Here is a 19,809-nt window from a genome sequence, read left to right as displayed (position 1 = left end):
TGAGTGCCAGGCCGTACAGCTGAACTATATATCACAGCTGGCAATGGTGTCCAGCGCTGATTATGAAAAGGTTTTCGTGCCTGTGATTTTCAATTCACGGCGCAAACCTGACCACGAGTGGGGCTAATAATTCATTAACAGCTACATGCAGCAAACACTGAAATTCTCATATTCATCTTATTTCGCTTTTTCACAAGCCAGTTATGGTGGATTTCCTTCATGACATATCAAAACACGTACAGTAGGTGTGCGAATTGAACAGTTTCACATTGTCAGTAGTGATGCCGTCTTTGGCGTTTTCAGCGTGTGTGCGCGACCGTGCGTTTGGGTGTGTTGCAGGGACGCTGTGTGCCATGCTGGCCATCGCGGACACGGTGAAGCCAGAATCGGCGCTGGCGGTTCACACGCTCAACAGCATGAACATCGAGGTGGTCATGATCACCGGAGATAACAGACGCACTGCCAACGCTATAGCCGCACAGGTAACACACACACACACACACACACACACACACACACACACACACACACACACACACACACACACACACACACGCATGTAAGCATACGCATGCAGTGGATGTTGAGGATATTTTGATTATCGTGATAATATTGTAAATCACAATTAAAATAATACATTTTTATATCGTCCCATCCCTAACATACACATGTACACACAGCCATTTGTCATTATATACCTGTCCTTCAAAAGCAATTTTTGATAAAAAAAAAAGAAAAGAAAAAGCATTTCTAACCCTGACCCTAGCCTGAATTCTTTACTACTTCTATACTAAAAGTATCTTTTTCACATGAAAACCACTTTGTGGGGTTGTTTGGTCCACTCACATTTTAGCAATTAAAAATGGCTTCCCCAGGCTTTAGGGTCAAAGGTGCAGGCTACCTCTAATACAGACACTTCTCTGGACAAGCACGCATGCTCGCGTGCTCACACACACACACACACACACACACACACACACACACACACTCTTGAAACGTGTCGCTTCACAGCGCGTTTCGAGCGTGTGGATCTGCTACTTTTGGTGCTTTTGTGTGACACTGTAATATGATCAAGTAGGGGCGTTAATTTACAAAAAACTAAATAAGTTAGAATATGGAGAATATGGAGGTTTCTGCCCGACAACAGCGAACAGAATGGAATGATTCAGACCAGGGGTCTTCAACGTGTTCAAGCCAAGGACCCCTTAGTTGAGAGAGAGATGGAGCAGGGACCCCCACAACCTTCTCATAGATTCCATATAGTTTCATCGTTTGACAGCACAATCATCAGTGTATTTTGGATTCATGTCAATTTGTGTTTTCAGATATTAAACCACTTGAACCGTTAATTCTTCATAAACTTGACCTTTCACAAACTTGACCTTTGACTCTGTAAATTTTTCCCCTCTACACCAAACCTCTTTGCCAAAAATAGCCGATCTACAAGCTCACAACGCCTTGCAGCGCGAGCCGTTGTGAGCTTGTAGATCTGCTATTTTTGTCTAAAGTTCTCAGACTATGGACGTTAGGGTTCAAGTGGTTAATATAAAAAAGGAGAAAAAAGACCCCTGATTCAGACGTTGGCGTCTCTCCACGTTGGCACCAGGTTGGCATCAGGAAGGTGTTTGCAGAGGTGCTGCCCTCCCACAAGGTGGCCAAGGTGCAGGAGCTGCAGGAGCAAGGCCTGCGTGTTGCCATGGTGGGCGACGGCGTCAACGACTCGCCCGCCCTGGCCCGCGCCGACGTGGGCATCGCCATCGGGACGGGCACCGACGTGGCCATCGAGGCCGCAGACGTGGTCCTCATCCGGGTAACGTGGCGTATTATTCCCAAGTACTCGTATTTTGTACTTCAGTAAAACTGTAAAAGTATCAATACCCTATTGCAGAAATAGTCTGTTACAAGACCAAGTTCTGTATTCAAAATGTACTTGAGTAAAAGTAGTGTCATCAAACTATACTTAAAGTTCCAAGAGGCATGGATTTCTACACAGTGAGGGCAATTCTTTCAACATAAGATGCAGCAGTTCAGGAGAGTTTGGACAAGGCAATTCTCTTGAATGCTGCCTTCAGATATGGCATGGAAAGAGGCCATTTGCATCATAGTGAAAACTGCATTCATGGTCTGTAGAGGGCACTTTTTACAGACGGATAAAAGGGCAGGGGCTCAAGCCCCCTTTGATGTCTATGTGTGTACGTGCCTGCTGTAACTTCCGTATGTGGACTTCTGTGAAGTATTATTGTATTTTATGTATGTATATTGCTATCAATAACGTGAAACGTCTGTCCCCCTTTCAGAACGACCTGCTGGATGTAGTGGCGAGTATTGAGTTGTCAAAGAAGACCGTGCAGAGGATAAGAATCAACTTTGTCTTTGCTCTCATCTATAACCTGCTAGGAATACCCATCGCAGCAGGTGATCACAGTGATATTTATACATCCGTCTGGCAATATATAGTAATTATGTAAGGGATAAATACTGGCTCCACGGCTGGCTCCTTCAAACTAATAACTCCCCTCGGCTGCGCCTCGGGGAGTTATCAGTCCGTCGGGATGTTATATATGGACAACCCCCAAGGAGCCAGTATTTATCCCGCTTATTACCCGGCTACTAAATGAAATTAATAATTTGACTCAAAACTAAAAACAAAACAAAGTATTTCCTTGTTTACAGATGGTTGGAAGTGTTGTGCTGGGCATCCCCCTAGCGTGACACGGTCGCCTTGGAAAACAAGGAAGTGCTGATTAGATAGAATCCATTTTCTGATACTACGTTGTCTATTTCTCGCTTAAAATATTTTAAAAAACATTCTTGAGAGCAACGTTTAGTTGTAAATGTCGCTGTGTGGTTGTTTACATGGCTGATATGTTGGATACAGCTCAAGATTCACACAGTGCAGCTTGACTGCAGCAGGTGCTCTGAGTCTTTGATTAGGCAGCGGTCTGTTATAGAGCGGAGCGGTCTGTTATCCAGAAATAACAGACCGCTGATTTCAGCAACTGACCAATCAGAATCAAGCATTCAAACAAACCGGGTAATAAAAGATATTAACACTATGGCTGGAACTTTAAATGATTAATTTAGATTAATTAATACAGAAAACTACAGTGATTAGTTTTTGCACCATGGAACCTCTCTCACTGGACAAGTTTCAGGCGTACTGATCATACCGGTGCACCAACCAACAGTCAACAATCCCCAATGCACGCAATGGGAGAATCCGCCGATCAGACCTCTTATTTGCTCGGCCCAGTGGATTGGAAACCTTGATTTAAAAAACTCTCTCTTGAACCAAAATGTGTTTTAATTGAAATAAAATAGATTTCTCAAGTCAAATATTTATATGCGATTAATTAAAGGGATATTTCACTTTCAAAAAAACTTTTGGTAATTTCATCATCTAATCAGGCTTTTATGAATACCCTGAACAGTTTTTAATTAGCTTGATTGAATATTTAGATATTTGATGTAAATGTTATCAGGCCCTCCAGGCCCAGGGCTTCTCCCCACACACACCCATTATAACTTTAAACTTAATTTTAACCATGATAGATTGACACACCGAGTGCCGCGCTGCAAGCTTGTAGATCTGCTATTTTCGAAAAAGTCGTGAAAATGTGTGCAAATCTTTGAATATATGTATTTTTAGAGCGAACGTTTGGAACTCAGATTTTGCTTCTGGGTGGTCCCTGGAACTATAATATTTTGAGATATGAATACTTTTTTTACAGGGGTCTTTCACATGAAAAGGTTTGAGAACCACTGACATGGTAGTCTCTCAAGAACAGACTAACTGAGCTCCATTTAAGTGAAAAGGACCTTTTCTTTGACGATGGCTGGCCAGATTGCTGACATAGAAACATAGGTTTTTCAAAAAACCTTAGAAGGATTTGTTGCATCTGACATGAAAAATAATACTGATATCAATAATAGATACTAATATCAAGAAATAGGGATTGTCCACAAAACTTCAGAGTTAAATGTTGCTTCTTGTTTATTCATCGTCCAACAAAAGTATAAATCCTTAATCAAAGTAAAAATCTTCTTCTGAGGTTCCTTTCCAATTCTCAGCAAATAGCATATTTTCCTTTTAATGTTGAAGTCACAACATGGAATTTAGCTCCGAAAACGGAGGGGCCATTCTCAACCACCGTTTCTGTTGAAAATGACCAACGATTGAAAGTGCGTAAGCCTTTTTATGGCTCAGAGCAGACCATAAAGCAAGCTCACACAATAGAGGAGGCAAGTGGCACCATTAACCTAATTCAAAAAAAGTCAAGCTCATCATCAACTGATTGCCCAGCGTTGTATGTCAAAGTACACATGACAATAACCTCCTCATGTAAGTGCATATTGCCAGATTTATGGTTAGCCTCCAAGGCAGCCTAGCAAGACAATCAATACATTGATTCACCAATCAATACATTAATTTACCAAACACCTTAAACCCAGGAAAGTTAATTTGGAACTGGCTTTTATGTCATTCTCAAACTTTGACCTTTAATATATTAACATATTAGTTCGTTCCGATGCTACAGATTCAAAAGACACTTATAGAATCGGGTCAAAATTCAAATTTTCACGATTTTTCAAAAATAGCAGATCTACAAGCTTGCAGCCACGCTGTGAGCTCACTGGTTAAAGCATTCAATAATCCGAGGCCTAACGGCATATTGTTACTGCCCTCTTGTGGATAACAACACGACACATAATTTGCATTACATTTGTGTTTGATTATTTAACTGCTAAACTCTACTAATGACTCCTGGCCGGGCTCCTCCTACGTCTCACTAGGTCCACTCCTGCTCTCACCAGGTCCAGGACCTACCTGTGCGTATAGCACCAGACTCCCATTACCAAACATTTAATTCAGGAGTAGTGGGTTCCTGAGCCGCTAGCGGCTAAAGTATCAATACTGCAATATAGAAACTTAAGTAAATGTGCTTAGTTACTTTACACCACTGCATAATAGGCTACACACTAATACATACTCCCCACGTTGAGGAAGGTTGTTTCCTATCCACCCAGGAAGTGAATCCCATTCATCAAGTGTGTTCATGGTAACAGGTGTGTTCATGCCTTTGGGTCTGGTGCTCCAGCCTTGGATGGGTTCAGCTGCCATGGCCCGCCTCCTCCGTCTCTGTGGTGCTGTCATCGTTGCTGCTGAAAATGTGAGTACAGTATATCACATCCCACCATCACATACCGGTATATACTGTATATATCCATAAGTTTCCACCGTCCCAATGTGCGTTGCGAAGAAGGTGGACGGCAGTTCCGGCGTCGTAAGCCGAGTTGATCTACAGGCTCACAGCGGTCCGTATCTGCGACAAGACGTGAGCTGTTCTCTACGAGTTTACCGGATGTGTCCCACACATAATGCTACAGTAAACTCCTGCGGGGGAGGGAGAGAGAGAGAGAGAGAGAGAGAGAGAGAGAGAGAGAGAGAGAGAGAGAGAGAGAGAGAGAGAGAGAGAGAGAGAGAGAGAGAGAGAGACGGCTCCCACATTTTTCAGGCTGTGACACCACAAAATTAGAGAAAAATAAAATGTTGAGAATTTTTTTTTTGCTGTATAGTTACAAGCAGAGTGAGGAAATCTAACAGAGTACATCACACATGCAGCGCCTGTGCTTTTACTGGAGTAAATTGATTTATTGTTATTACCTTTTTGTGCTGTACCTGGGCTTGAGGATGCCATTGTGGAGACGAAAATAGGTGTTGATGCCTTTCTGTTGTTGTTGGAAATGAGTGGAGTTGTTGGCACATCCCCCTCCCTGTGCTGGGGGAGTGTTGGAATGTTGCTACAGGCCCCATAGCCTGGGGGGATGGGTGTGGGAGCCAATGAACTGGCTTGGCCTCAAGCATGTCCGTTTTGTGGAGGCTTAGTGGGCGTGGCCTCTAGCCACTTGTAAATATAAGATAGTATAAAAAGCTCATTATTCCCTGGGGTGACATTAAAGTCCCTATGTGACCTGTTCAACTCACACCAACTCCTTGCCAAGCACTCTCTCTCTCTTAACAATCCACATATCTCTGTCAATATTGTCGTATGTCAACACACTTACCTTGTGAGCAAAAATCCATGTCCAGGCACCCAGGTGGATTTTGAAATAAAAGGCCTTTATTTGGGCAGATATACAAACCTGCTCTCACACATGCCTGCTCTGAGCTTCACCGCTCTTCACAAATGTATTTGTTTTGGGGGGCGGGATACGGTGAGGACACTGCATGTAACCTTGCATTGTTGTTTTTCTGCATAGTCAGAGAGAATACCAGTCCATTAGCCCCAAATCCTTTTCACCTCAGTTTCTCATCTTATCTCATCTTATCCTCAGTACACAAATACAAGTATACAAAAAACGCCCGACGAGCTGTCGGCATGAGGTCGGTAAAAAAAAAAATTGACCGAATGAGATTTGGGGCGAAGACCTCTGGGAATTCAGATTGCTCGACCCCAATACTTGAGTAAAAATGACAAAATGTTACTCGGGTAAGAGTAAAAAATATTCGAGAGTACATGCTTTTAAAAAGACTTAAAGTACAAGTATAAGTAAAAGCAAGTGTACTGTACATTTCTTATTGTTCAATGAATTAATTTTTTTTAATGAATTTATGGACCTTGTAACTCTTGTTTCAGAGAAGTAACTCTGAAACCACCTGTGCTGCATGCACTGATGTGCTTGCTTTTAGAACCACTACTTTGTAGAAACATAGAAATAGACTAGACTATTAAAATAACTTTACTCTTAGACCCCCATACAAGATGTAACAATACAGATACCTTGAACAACTATCATCACTAGAATAACATCATGTATATTTCTTTTGCATACTAAGTGTAAAAGGAAAGAAAACAAGGCAATTGTAATACTCAAGTAAAGTACAAATCCTCAGAATCTGTACTTAGAGAGAGAGAGAGAGAGAGAGAGAGAGAGAGAGAGAGAGAGAGCGAGTTGCAAAATAGCTGCTATATCCCTTGAGTTGATTATGGTGATGTGGAGAGAAATTATGAAAACCCAGAGTGACAAGTCATCAGCAGCAGGAAAACTTTATTACCCTCAGACAAGATATTATATAGTGCAGCCCAGTGGCAGTCACATGGGTTAATATTAAAAGCATGATACATATTATGAAACATCATAAAGGGTACATTGGTTAAACTTTCTGCGTAAATGCTCACTGTGGTTCACAAATACAAGGCAAGTTGAATAGGAGATGGGGCGACGTGCAACCACAGTGCAGGAAACATATCTGGGCCATGGCTCCTAAGTATAGTATGGCAGGAAGTTAGATGCTTGCATTCTGCCCATAGCTATACTTGTGCAGCCATCTCACTCAACACGCAACAGTCTTTCTGAGAAACATACTGTAAGAAAAACATATGGAATCTAATTGAGAAACACCGCCTGAACCATGTCGCACTAGACAGTAGATGTCTCAGACAGCGGCCACAGAGATCGCAGGAGGTCGCAGGAATAAAGCAAGGGTTAGAATGAACTGTCTGAGTGAGATTGAATTGTGTCTGATCACAACACTATGCTTCAGAGCTCTTGTCAGGGGCAAGAAAGGGGGTTTTAGAAGTTGCTCCTTCTGGATTCTCCACCTTCTCGTCTGGGCCTTTCATCTCGATCACTTCTGGATCCTGCACCCCTGGGTCCTGCAACACATTCTTGTCTGGGCCTTTAAACTCGATCCCTTCTGGATCCTGCACCCTTGCGTCCTGCACCACCATCTGCCTGCATTTTATGCATACATGCACCGAGAGTCCCACACAGACGAGTATCAGAAGGATCATGCCTATAATCTGGGACACAAAACAGACAGTTAAGCAGTGGGATTTATTAAGGTATCAGAAAGTTCAATGTAATACTTTTTAATACCTTTCTAAGACCAAATATAAATATTTTCTTCAGGTGGATAATGTAGGGACAGTATAGTCCAGGCGTTTCGGGCAGTATTTTGATGGAATCATGCACTTTATGAAAGAAGCATGAAATTTGGCACACAGTTAGAACATGCCATATTGAACATTTTTGGCTATAGGGGCATCGCAGATTTGTCTTGGGAAACTTGTGGGAGCCAATCAAAGTTGGGCTTACTATACAGTACAATAATACAAAACATAAATATGCTTTAAGTAGCATGTGAGGGGTCAAACTTGGTCTTTTTTCGGGATCCTGAATCCAATGCAAGCATTCGTTTTGCACGAAAAACAATCCTTGGGCTAAAAACGGTCCCCATAAAACTATGCCTTAGTGATGGTTTAGTGATGAGTCATCACTTTTCACAGTTTTGTCAGGGCCGTTTTTTTTTTAGAAAGGAATGTTTTTGGTGCAAAACAAATTCTTGCATTGGATTCAGAATCCCCCAAAAAACCCTTGTTTGACCCCTCACGTGCTACTTAAAGCATATTTATTTTTTGTATTATTGTTTGTATAGTAAAGTCTATGAGAGCCCAACTTTGATTGGCTCCCACAAGTTTCGAAAGACAAATCTGCGATGCCCCTATAGCCAAAAATGTTCCATATGGCATGTTCTAACTGTGTGCCAAATGTCATGCTTCTTTCATAAAGTGCACGATTCTTGCCTGAAATGCTCGGACTAGTAGTGGGACTTGACCAGAACAATTTGTTGAGAGGGCCAACTTTGTGTGTGTTGACACTCTCATGTGTGCTGTAGAGCACTTTCTGCGCTGAACACGTAATTGTGTGATCGGCAGAAACTGACTTCAATACCAGAAAAGTATGCACTTTGGGGCGCAGATTCCCTTCGGGTCGGGTTGTATACCCAGGGCTATGTTGAGACCTGTTATAGCGCTTGAATTCATTTTGAATCAAATAACTGAATATAAAATTAAAAGTAAAATAAAATATTTACGTTAAAATTAAAACCTCATTAAAACCTTAAGTATGACCATTTGACTGAAATATGTTAGGGTTTTATATGTGTTATATGTTAACTTACCCGAGAGATCAAAAAAGAACTTTGTGCGCAGAACATCAGTTCTTGAGTTTTGTTGTCAAATGTCATATTTTTATGAAATGGCTTGCACCAATCAGGTGACTTTATGTCATTTGGTGGCTTGCACCATTTCCGTGGAGTTGCCTTGTCGACATGCACATATCTACCTGGCCAGTCTGTCATGGCACAAGAAAGGTACTGTCCATCGAGGAATAGTAAAATCAGCCAAACGACAGCAGGGACAAAACATGAGAGTACCGTGGTGTTTGTGCAGGTCTTCTGCCCATCACGTATGCGCCATTGGATGATCAGCATCAGCAGCAAGGACCCGATAGAGGGAACCATGAAGTAGGCTAATGATAACAGTTGGTTCCATGGAGGGTCTGTACAAGGACACTCGAATTCCAGCTCCACAATCTTCTCTACTCCCAGGAGGAACAAGTTAAAAGCCACGTTTGTCACTATAGGAAATTTAGGTTTTTCTATCAGTATGCTAACCTGAGAAACAAACAGTTTACCTGCCATACTGGATTACAGTACAGTGACACACAAATGCCAGCCACACTTTCACTATCATTGGTTTTGAAGAAAGAAGGGTGTTTCATCTGCTGTGGCATCTTCTTAGCTGATTGGTTGGTTGTTAGGTTTCAGTTTTCGGTAATTTGGAGGGAGGGACAAACTGGAGGGAGGGAAGTAAATGGAGTTTGTTCAGCTACTAGTCCAGTTTCATTTGTCCAAAAATGAAGGTTCGTTAAAATTTTCTGGAGATTAGGAAAACTATACATTTTTGGAAACTTCAGACTGTAACAAATCAGAAAATCCATGATTCCATTTGCGCTGAAGCCAATATGGTGGTCATCTTGAGTTTGAAAAATGGCGTCAACTTTCTCAACTTCTAGATTATGTAGGATCATGATTCTAGTGGCTAAATCAACATTTTTAGGGTCAGGAAATCCAACGGGTCTAATTAGAAATATTTACAAATGATCAATGGCAAAGATTTGGGTCATCATCCTTAATTTTGGAGGCAAAAGGTAACATTTTAATTTTCTTTTTCCACTATTTTGAACTACATTACATAGGATCATGATACGTGGTTAATCTAACATTTTTAGAGAACCAATATATTATCTGAAGAGACAGAGACAGATGATTTCTCTTAATGACACAAAATTGTGTCATTTATTTACACCCAACAGTAAATTGAATTGATTAAGTTTCAAACTATTAAGTAAAAACTGGTATATTGTTGCTGTCTGGTGGAAACCTTGTATGAACAAAGCAGTTACTTCTCAGAAAATGGAAACAATAACATGTTCCAATGGATCCAATGAAGATATTTTTCATATGCTCTTGTTAATACTTTTTGTTTTTTCAATATTCATACACCCCACATACAATTTCAGTGAATAGTTCTTCCACAAATAGGAAAAACTGGCACCAAACAGATAAAGGACCCAAAAGCTGGCAAAGAGGCAGGTACAAAGTTCAATGGATCTAATTAAACAAAAGCTGGAGGGGAGAAGGCAAAGGAACCAGGTGGAGACTTAGTCAAAGGGGCAGCATAGTTCATAGTTCTGAGTGGGCAATCCGCGTGGCGCCTGGTCCTAGAGTAGGGTTCCCCAATAGGCCGCCCGCGGGCCATTTGCGGCCCGCGAGGGGGTTCTGTCCGGCCCCCACCAACCCCAGTCAAAATATATATATATATATATATATATTTTCGGGGAATAGTGAAAGTTACAGGTAAGGTGAGTGCGATATGAAACGTAAGCCTACCATAATCACAGTAATCCTTAATCATTTTCAATCATATTCAAGGGCTTTTGGAGAAATGAGACAGACACAGAGCCCTGCAGAGGGGAGGTGATTGTGTCAGACTCTGTGTCCAGCTGGCAGCTGATGCCAATAAGTAGTAACGGCCCCTTGTTAATGGATCAAAGGAAGGCAATTATGTCTCTGCACTGTCAACTAGCTGCAACAGATGCATACTTTTCAAGCAGACTGGTTAATTGGTTCTTAACTTATTTTGTTACAGGAGTGCATTTGTCATAATAATTATGATAATGGTGGTATAAGAGCAGCAACAACACTAGTACAGTGTTTCTCAACCTTTTTTCTGCCAGGGCACACTTTTCATAGCCAAAAGATCTCAGGGAACACCTAGATATATGGCATGTCTGGCTATTTTCAAAATGTTTCCCTCTTTCTTATATTATTTTAAAATTGGCCAATGTTTTACCAGTTTTTATATAGTTTGTTGATTATTTTTGATGCTGTAATGGTCTATTTTATTTTATTTCTTGAGGTATTAAACATGTTTTAAAAGTCCTTAAATCGTGACTTCACTGTCAAATTTCAAAGGCCTCACCAAAGGTCCGCTGCACAATGCCTGAGAAACACTGCACTAGTAGGCCTACATCTGAATTGTCGCTGGAGTAGCAGGAACGCCGCCGTCGCCACCCGCAATGTTGTGGCCCTCGGCTTTGTACCCTAGACATAATTCGGCCCTTGGAAAAAACAAATTGGGGAACCCTGTCCTAGAGGGATAAGGCTAATCATAGTCTGTGGGTCCGGTCCTGGTCCAAACACTGGGGATCTGTCCAAACAGGCTGGAATACAAGGGCATTAGGCAAGGGTCAAATCCAGATACAGGCAGGGGTCAAAAACGGGCATAGCTAGAATATATCAGCAGGGAGAGAATAGTGGCATAAGTGAGGCAATAAATACACTCAGTGGAAACAGTCCTGCTTACCTGTAGAAATATAGCAAGAACACGGTTGTCTATAAATCATCCTCAATGTTAGGGTTCATTGCTGTCACTAGCCAATTTATCTTGACAGCCTTCATCGTTTGTCAGTAAGTCAGTAAGTACTACACTGACATAATTCCATAGAGGGTAGCTCCACTGATCTGCAAGAACATCTATGTGACAGTCTGCTTTTTGCAATGACATCTGACCATCTCAATGATTGCTGGGAGAGACTCATTTGTTTCAGCTGGCCATCCTCATCCTTGTAATAGCCATTGTTGAGTGGGTTAACACCCAAGGAGCCAAACTCGTTCAGTAACGAGTTAAGGCCACTAGGTGTCACCACACCAAAAGGAGTTGTCTCGTCCCTGAACGAGACAGCGAAGGGTTAACTGTACGTGCAGCTGCCTGCCCTCTGAATGACCCGAGTCCATACGTCACCCCGTAGCAGAGAGAGAGAGAGAGAGAGAGAGAGAGAAAATGGCGGAGGCTGGTTACATTGATTTCCATTCTACTCTGAAACATAAAAAGGGCTTTATCTCTGAATGAGGTGAAAAGAACGCCAGGGAAGCAGAGATCTGATTGTTTTCACGGCGACACTATAACGCGATGGTCGGCTCCCATTTGGATTTTAGTTTCGCGAGCGTTTATAAACAAAGGGATTATCTTCCTCAATCGTCAGTGGACACCCACGTGCACACGCACGAAGCTTCCGAGGCTCGTCAAAATAAAGCGTGAGTGAACGGCGGCAGCAGCAACAGCTAGAAATGTTATAAACCTGAGCAGCCCATGTGTTAAGGAACTCCTGCTGAGCTATGTGTGCCTGACTCCACACTCTAGCCTCGATATGGCCTTTTAGGACATGCTGATTAAGAGCGCCAAGTTAGTCCATGAGCCCATTTCTGAATTTTCACTAACGGGGGACATTCAAGGTGAACAAATGTAGTTTGGTATTTTGAAAAGGTCTATATCCCTAGATAATATTTCAGCATGATAGCCCTTCCCAAGTGGTAGCTTAGTCACGTTATCAGCCTTCAATGACACCAACCACAGATCCACAGAATCAAAAGACGTCTAACTGTTTTTTGAATAAAACAAGTCATACCGTGGGGAAAAAAAAAACATGAACCCTAGCATGGGGTAAACATTCAACAAACAGCTATTTTTATTGAAAAGATTTGGAGTAGAGTGAAAAAGGAGCGGACAACGTATAGAACAGGGACTCAACGAAGGAAGTGGTAAATCAATTATAATCATAAACTCCATATTATACCATTATACTTTCAGTATATTTTACTATAATTTCCCCTTCAACTTCTACATCCGCCTCCACCTCCCACTGATCACTGCAGGTTTCTGCACCAACTACCTGCACTACCATTTCCAGGAGGATTATTTCTGGTTTCCAACACCAGACTTCATAGCTGATGGTGTCATTTAATTGAAAGAACAAACATACCAGTGTCAGTGGACTCAAGCTGGACTTTTGTAGGCTACCACTTCTTCCATGTGGCCTAGCTACTGTTGGTCTGTTTTGGCAGGGGAAAGCATTCAGTGGTAGCATTCTGGTTGCTGATCAACATAACCAAAGTCATCACCATGCAGTCCTCTTCTGGTTGGACAGCTTTTTGAGTATGGTCATTACCTTGCGCTCTCCTCTGAATACTGTCCATAAGGCCTCCAGTGACATGTGAATGTGCTCAAGTGCATTATCTACCCAGTGGCACAGAATGTCATCTAAGTCTTATTAAAAGTGGAATGTCCATTTCTGAATTATTGAGATCTGTGTGGTCTGCAGGGCCTTCATTTCTGCAATTTAGAGGAGAATCAGTCTGCCATATGTCTGCTTGTCATGAGCAAAGAAGTACTTGCATTAGAGACGAAAGGTGAAGTTCCCCAAGGTGTAGAGGGAATTTAGGATAACTGGATTTTTTCTTCAAGGACTTTGTTGTGCTAGCAAGGCCTGCTGCTCATTTTCCACCACTTGATGGTTGCTGTTGCGGTTACACATCGCCACTCCGACATGTTTCCTTTCCGACATGTCTCCTTTCCGACACTAACCCTTTCTCTTAACCTAACCCTAAACATAACCTCTGTGGAAGTGTTGCCACTCCGACAATAAGAAGTCAATGTTGGAGTGGCAAAATAAGGCATTGCAACGCTTGTTCATCACGTACATAATATGTTCAAACAGCCACAGCCACAGCCTGTAGATTTCGCTTTCTATCAAGGCCATAGACACAACAACAACACAACACACCATAAGGACACAAACACACAGGTTGGGACAAGTGGCATGGCAAGGAAAGTACAGTGGTTGGCAGAGTGTGACTATGACTCAGATACCCATTGCGATGTTGTAATATTCAGAGGCAGAATGAATTAATGCTGAAATGTAATACTGAAATTAAATATGTTGAGTACAATGGATGAAAATAACATTAATGGAGCTTCTTTTTTCCACTTCAGAAGTGTGCCGATCAATGCATTACATGCCAAACTGAATCTTTGTCAAAGTCCAGCATCAACGTTTTTCTTTTTCTTTTTCATTGCACTGATCAAGTATTTTAATTTCAATCATGTTGTAGATTTTAAGTTTTATACTGCAAACCTCTACCTTTTAAATTTTTACGTTGTCTTCTTGTCAATTATTTTTAGGGCCAGTAAGAATAATGCAGTCACACAGAGAATAAAGAATAGCTGAGCAGGCTCTGTGAACGTGGTTAAGATCTCTTCTCCACTAGTCTAAAATCCACACGTGCGTGCACACACACAAACACACACACACATGGATGCACATGGACACACACACACACACACACACACACACACACACACACACACACACACACACACACACACACACACACACACACACACACACACACACACACACACACACACACACACACACACACACACACTTAGGCTATCTCTGTAAGTGGTTGTTTTAAACCCTCGATACTTACAGACCTGAGTTGGCTACTGGGTGTGCTCTTGTTTTCTATCTCCAACTAAATCTTGGCCAAAAATAGCTGATCTACAAGCTCATAACGTGTCAACGTGTTCTCAGCTTTTAGATAAATGGTAAATGGTGCATTTATATAGTGCTTTACATAGATTGCATTCAGTCAATCAATCATTGAATGAAAACCACAACGATATTAAGATAGCCGATTTAAAGACTTGTGTAGTGTGAAATACTTTAACGATCCGATGAGTCCCTGACACGTATATCTACATGTACATTGACCAACATGATATTTTACATTTTCAAGTTTAAACTTGAACAAATAATGTATTCACTTAATTTAATTTTACTGCCAATTAATAACACATTTCCCTTTTGCAAATAGTCATATTAATTTTCTTAACAGTTATTTAAACAATTTAAATGTTGTTATTCTGAACCTTTTAATATTTGCAATTGTTCATACAATATTGACATTTTCTCTTAAAGGCCCGCTGACACGCCCCGAAATTATAATAGTATGAAACAGTAGGTCACGTGGTCTCTCTGAAAACGGTCTGAAACAGTCTGAAGCTCATGTCACAGTGTAATCTGCCCCTCGCCCCCCAACAACAGCTGATTGGCTGTATATCAGTTGAATATCAGTTGATTGGCTTATAATTGCGCATTCCCACAATGACATCATAAAATATGAACTCATATTTTAAGATGACTTTTTAAAGTGACAGTTAGGTGACAGTACCCCTTTAAATGAGTGCATTCATCCAAATGAAGGATACCAATTCCCACCCGTATGGGTGAACACATAATACATGCCTGAGGTTCAGAGGTTGGCATGCCAAAATGAGCTTGCGCAATGTGAGATTTTTTATAAGGCATTGCAAACAGCCACAGGCTGTATCGGTTTCTATCAAAGCCATAGACACTAAAACAACACAACACAACACATACCATAAGAACACAAACACACAGGTTGGGACAAGTGGCATGGCAAGGAAAGTATACTGTGGTTGGCAGAGTGTGACTATGAACTCAGATACCCATTGCGATATTCAGAGGCAGAGCGTGAGAGAGGCATGCGTTAACTTCCACTTCAGAAGTGTGCCGGTCAAGCTGAATCTTTGTCATAGCACTGATCAAGTAACACCCAAGGCATTGATCATGTTAAAAACTGCTAACTATATTGAAAATTACTAGTTGTAGTAGTTATCACTGGTCATCTCTAGTTGCTTTGTGTGTTCCTACAGGGCCAGGTCCAAGCTTATCAGTCTTACAGACCTTCCTTGGGGTAAATTCTAATCAGGCCATGAACCTCGATTTGCACATAATATCAGTAACATGAACAAACAAATGCTGATCTGATCTGACATCAGACCAATGAATACAGGACATACAAAGAGTAACAGTTAACTGCACTGTGTGTGTGTGTGTGTGTGTGTGTGTGTGTGTGTGTGTGTGTGTGTGTGTGTGTGTGTGTGTGTGTGTGTGTGTGTGTGTGTGTGTGTGTGTGTGTGTCAATTCTGTGTCAATGAGAGAAATGATCTGTCTCTGTCTCTACAGATAATATATTGATTTTCTTAAAATTTTAGATTAACCACTGGAATCATGACCCTATGTACTGTAGTTCAAAATAGTGGAAAAACTAAATATTAAAATGTTAGCTTTTGCACCCAAAATTAAGGATGATGACCCAAATCTGTGCCATTGATCATTTGTGAATATTTCTAATTAGCGCCATTGGATTTCCTGACTCTAAAAATGTTGTTTAGCCACTAGAATCATGATCCTACATAATCTAGGAGTCGAGATATTGAAAAACGAATATTCAAAGGTCGCCCTTTTTCAAAGTCCAAGATGACCACCATATTGGCTTCCAAGTTTCCAAAAATGTATAGTTTTCCTAATCTCCAGAAAATTTGAACGAAAATACGAATAGAACTGGACTATACTGAGGAGAGTCCAGCCCTTTAAATTCTTCTCCAACATCAAAACATGCATATAATAAGACTACCAATCTATGTACTATGTACCGGTACTTGCCTGTTTTAATAGGCCACACATAACAGTGGGTAAGTCAGAGCTACCACTGCAGAAACAGCATGAATCACATAATGAACCGCCTTTACTGTAGCCAGTGGGACCAATTTTAGGCCCCTGTCTGACCTATTTTTAGTTACAGTACAATGTACTGTGAGTACATGAACACTTTTTACACTCTGAAAGGGTCATTCATGTAGTGTTATGTTTGTATGGTTCTTATGTCACTGCCACTAGTGAAGAGGAATGTTAATTTACGTTGAAGGGGTTATTGAATAATTGTGAATAGAGGGTATACATACCGGTACATAATGTACTGTACTTATTTGTAAAGTGTGTGTGTGTGTGTGTGTGTGTGTGTGTGTGTGTGTGTGTGTGTGTGTGTGTGTGTGTGTGTGTGTGTGTGTGTGTGTGTGTGTGTGTGTGTGTGTGTGTGTGCGCGTGTGCGTGTGCATGTGCGTGCGTGTGTATTATAGCCCGACCAATGCCATATTTTTGGACCTATGCCGATACCGATTTTGGAGAGCACTAGACCACCGATTGGCAATGTTTTCCACAGATATTTTGTGATAAAATAACAAAAACATATTTTCAAAAATTGCAGGTCTTTAAATTATTGGCTTAGGAACGTGACAAAAAACAATAAATAACCATGAATTCAAGTCTCCATGGTGTTCGTCATTGATAACAAACAAGTCCTTTTTTAGGTGAACTACTCCTTTAATCAAGACTCAGTGTGAAGTGGTTGTGGTCAGCTGCGGATAACAGATGACGCACTCTGTCCTCCGTTTGCTCCGTCCAGGTACAAGAAGACGACGCCGGAGATGTACGAGTCGCGGGCGCGGGGACACATGAAGAGTCTGCACTCGTCTCAGATCAGCACATACCTGGGACTGGACAACCGGCGCAGCAGTCTCACCTCGCTGCCGGGGGCCAGGGGGGAGTCCTGGAGCCAAGGCAGCGGCAGGGCTTCGATGGCCCCCTCACAGGCTGGTCAGCCGGCAGGCAGCCAGCATCAAGGCTCGCTCCCGGGCCGCTCTAGGACTGTGCACGACCTCATTGTGTGAAATGTTGAATCTGTGCTTTGCTCCAGCAGTGGTTTTCAAACCTTTAAAGGTAGGGTAAGTGTTTTTTTGTTGTTAAAACAAAATGTTTTTTTGATAAAAAAAAAAGGTTAAAAGCACTATTATTCTGATCGTAATCATTGCTATGTGTGTTTATTCAGTGACGGGAGTCTCCTCCTTGTATCTTCAGCTCTTTAATAAACAGAAAATACATTTTCACGTATAAAATTCTCAAAAGAGTACATTCATCAGCTTAAAGATGATACACCATGCATTTAAAAAGTATTTATGTCATATTGTTTATGTCCCAAAAGGTTTGAGGCTAAATTACCACTCTTGAATAGAGAGCCTCTCTCATTTTTGAATGGCTCTGAGCATTTTCAGCTGCAGTACCACCTTTGGCCTGAACTGCGCCCCCCCCCCCCCCCAACGGTCAGAAATTGGACTTTTTTTTTACATTTTTGTCTGCTGATTTATTTGTGTCATCACTTCCTATTTCACTTGTTTATTATGCATCCTGTCTGATTTATCTTTATTACCTGAAAATGCATTTTCAGTTTATTAAAGAGCTGGCCAATTGCTGTTTGGCCTCTCAAAATAGCAAAACAGCATTGGAGTTACGTTAATCTGATGTTATGATATCCCAGAACGATCTGTACATTTTTTGTTTCATCTCGAGACCTGAAAAATACCAACAAAAAAAAAGGTATTCTGAATCCCAAAGATTTTCTGAAAAACGTCTCTTTATCTGTGATGCTCAACGTTTTTAATGTCAAGGACCCCTAGAATGATATGTTTTTCACTGCAGACCCCCATCTCACAATATTTTGTTCCATGCAGGGACCCCCCAGAAGCAAAGATTTTAGTTAAAATGTTTTGCTTTAATAGAATATAATTTATATTCAAAGATTTGCACAAACTTTCACATTGTATTTTTTTTTATTTCTTTTCCTTTTTTTAAGCAGATCTACAAGCTCATAACACGGCACTCTAGATCTCCTATTTTTGAAGAGCCAAAGTATAAACAATGAATGGTTAAAGTGGTTAGGCCTACGTGACACAGATGCATTCCCGGGCTTAATGGGTTAATGAACGAATGAACGTGTTCTAGTGTTTAAGGTTTGTTGTTGTTTTTTACCTACAAAAGACATTTGTGTCATTTTGTCAATAAAGATTCAGATTTTGCAATTCTCATTAAAGGAATTGTCATTTAAACACTGTGTAGTCAAGTGTCCACTGTTGAATTGAACAAAAATATTCAGCTCAGCAGCTGTAACTGTCTGCAATCTGCATATAGGAGGAGGATGCAAGGAAATTAGCAGATGACCATATTGATTTACTAACTTAATTATTATGGAGCGCAGGATATTTTAGCCTCCCTGTTGCATTCCAATCTACCAGTATTATTATTTTCATATTAATGACACTTTAAATGTAGTCAGAGTGTTTAATCGCTTAACCTTGAGATGGTCAAACATCAAAGACAAGAGTTCACATGGGGATTTTAACCCAGGTTTGTCATTTCACTTGCAGCTGCACTAAAGCACCAGGTCCACTAGGAGGTAGACATGCATCTACTTGGTCAGACATCATTTCTGTTAAGCAATGGCATTGTACCCAGGGGGCAAAGGAAGGTGTGCTGCATTTGCCCCGACATAAAAAGTTGTCCACCAGAAATATTATCTATGACCCAGTAGGATCACAACCTATATGGACAACCCGGTCAATTTGTACAACAAAGTCCAATATGGCCGCCTCAATATTAGCCCCTATTAGTTTTAATGGGGGGTGAATAGGGCAAAATTCTAAACTGAGGGATATTTCCACGAAACTTCACAGGTTGATCAATGGTATACATATGAACATTTTTTGTATTGCAAGTTTCCATGAAATCCAATATGGCCGCCACAATATGGCCGCCATAATGTAAGGACCCAGAAAATACGTTGCCAAGGACTGGAGACAAGATGCAGCAGGATAGGTACACATGACAGTGATAGTGACTAGCAATTATTTGCATTATAAT

At 41.2% G+C, this 19,809-nt stretch overlaps 1 protein-coding gene across 1 annotated transcript in view; it reads left to right on the top strand.

Annotated features, from left to right (window-relative positions):
- Positions 1 to 18,998, top strand: part of LOC308280039 (copper-transporting ATPase 2-like) — a 50,805-nt gene extending 31,807 nt beyond the window's left edge. The window contains 6 exon segments of the mRNA XM_080720295.1: positions 340 to 482; positions 1,607 to 1,810; positions 2,298 to 2,415; positions 5,068 to 5,126; positions 5,128 to 5,171; positions 17,522 to 18,998. Of these exon segments, the coding sequence (XP_080576421.1) occupies positions 340 to 482; positions 1,607 to 1,810; positions 2,298 to 2,415; positions 5,068 to 5,126; positions 5,128 to 5,171; positions 17,522 to 17,786 (833 nt within the window). The 3' untranslated portion in view covers positions 17,787 to 18,998.
- Positions 18,999 to 19,809: the final 811 nt, after the last annotated feature.

Source organism: Nannobrachium achirus, assembly GCF_963921795.1.
Source record: "Nannobrachium achirus genome assembly, chromosome: 24".
Lineage (NCBI taxonomy): Eukaryota > Metazoa > Chordata > Actinopteri > Myctophiformes > Myctophidae > Nannobrachium > Nannobrachium achirus.
This window is presented reverse-complemented; position numbering and strand designations above follow the sequence as displayed.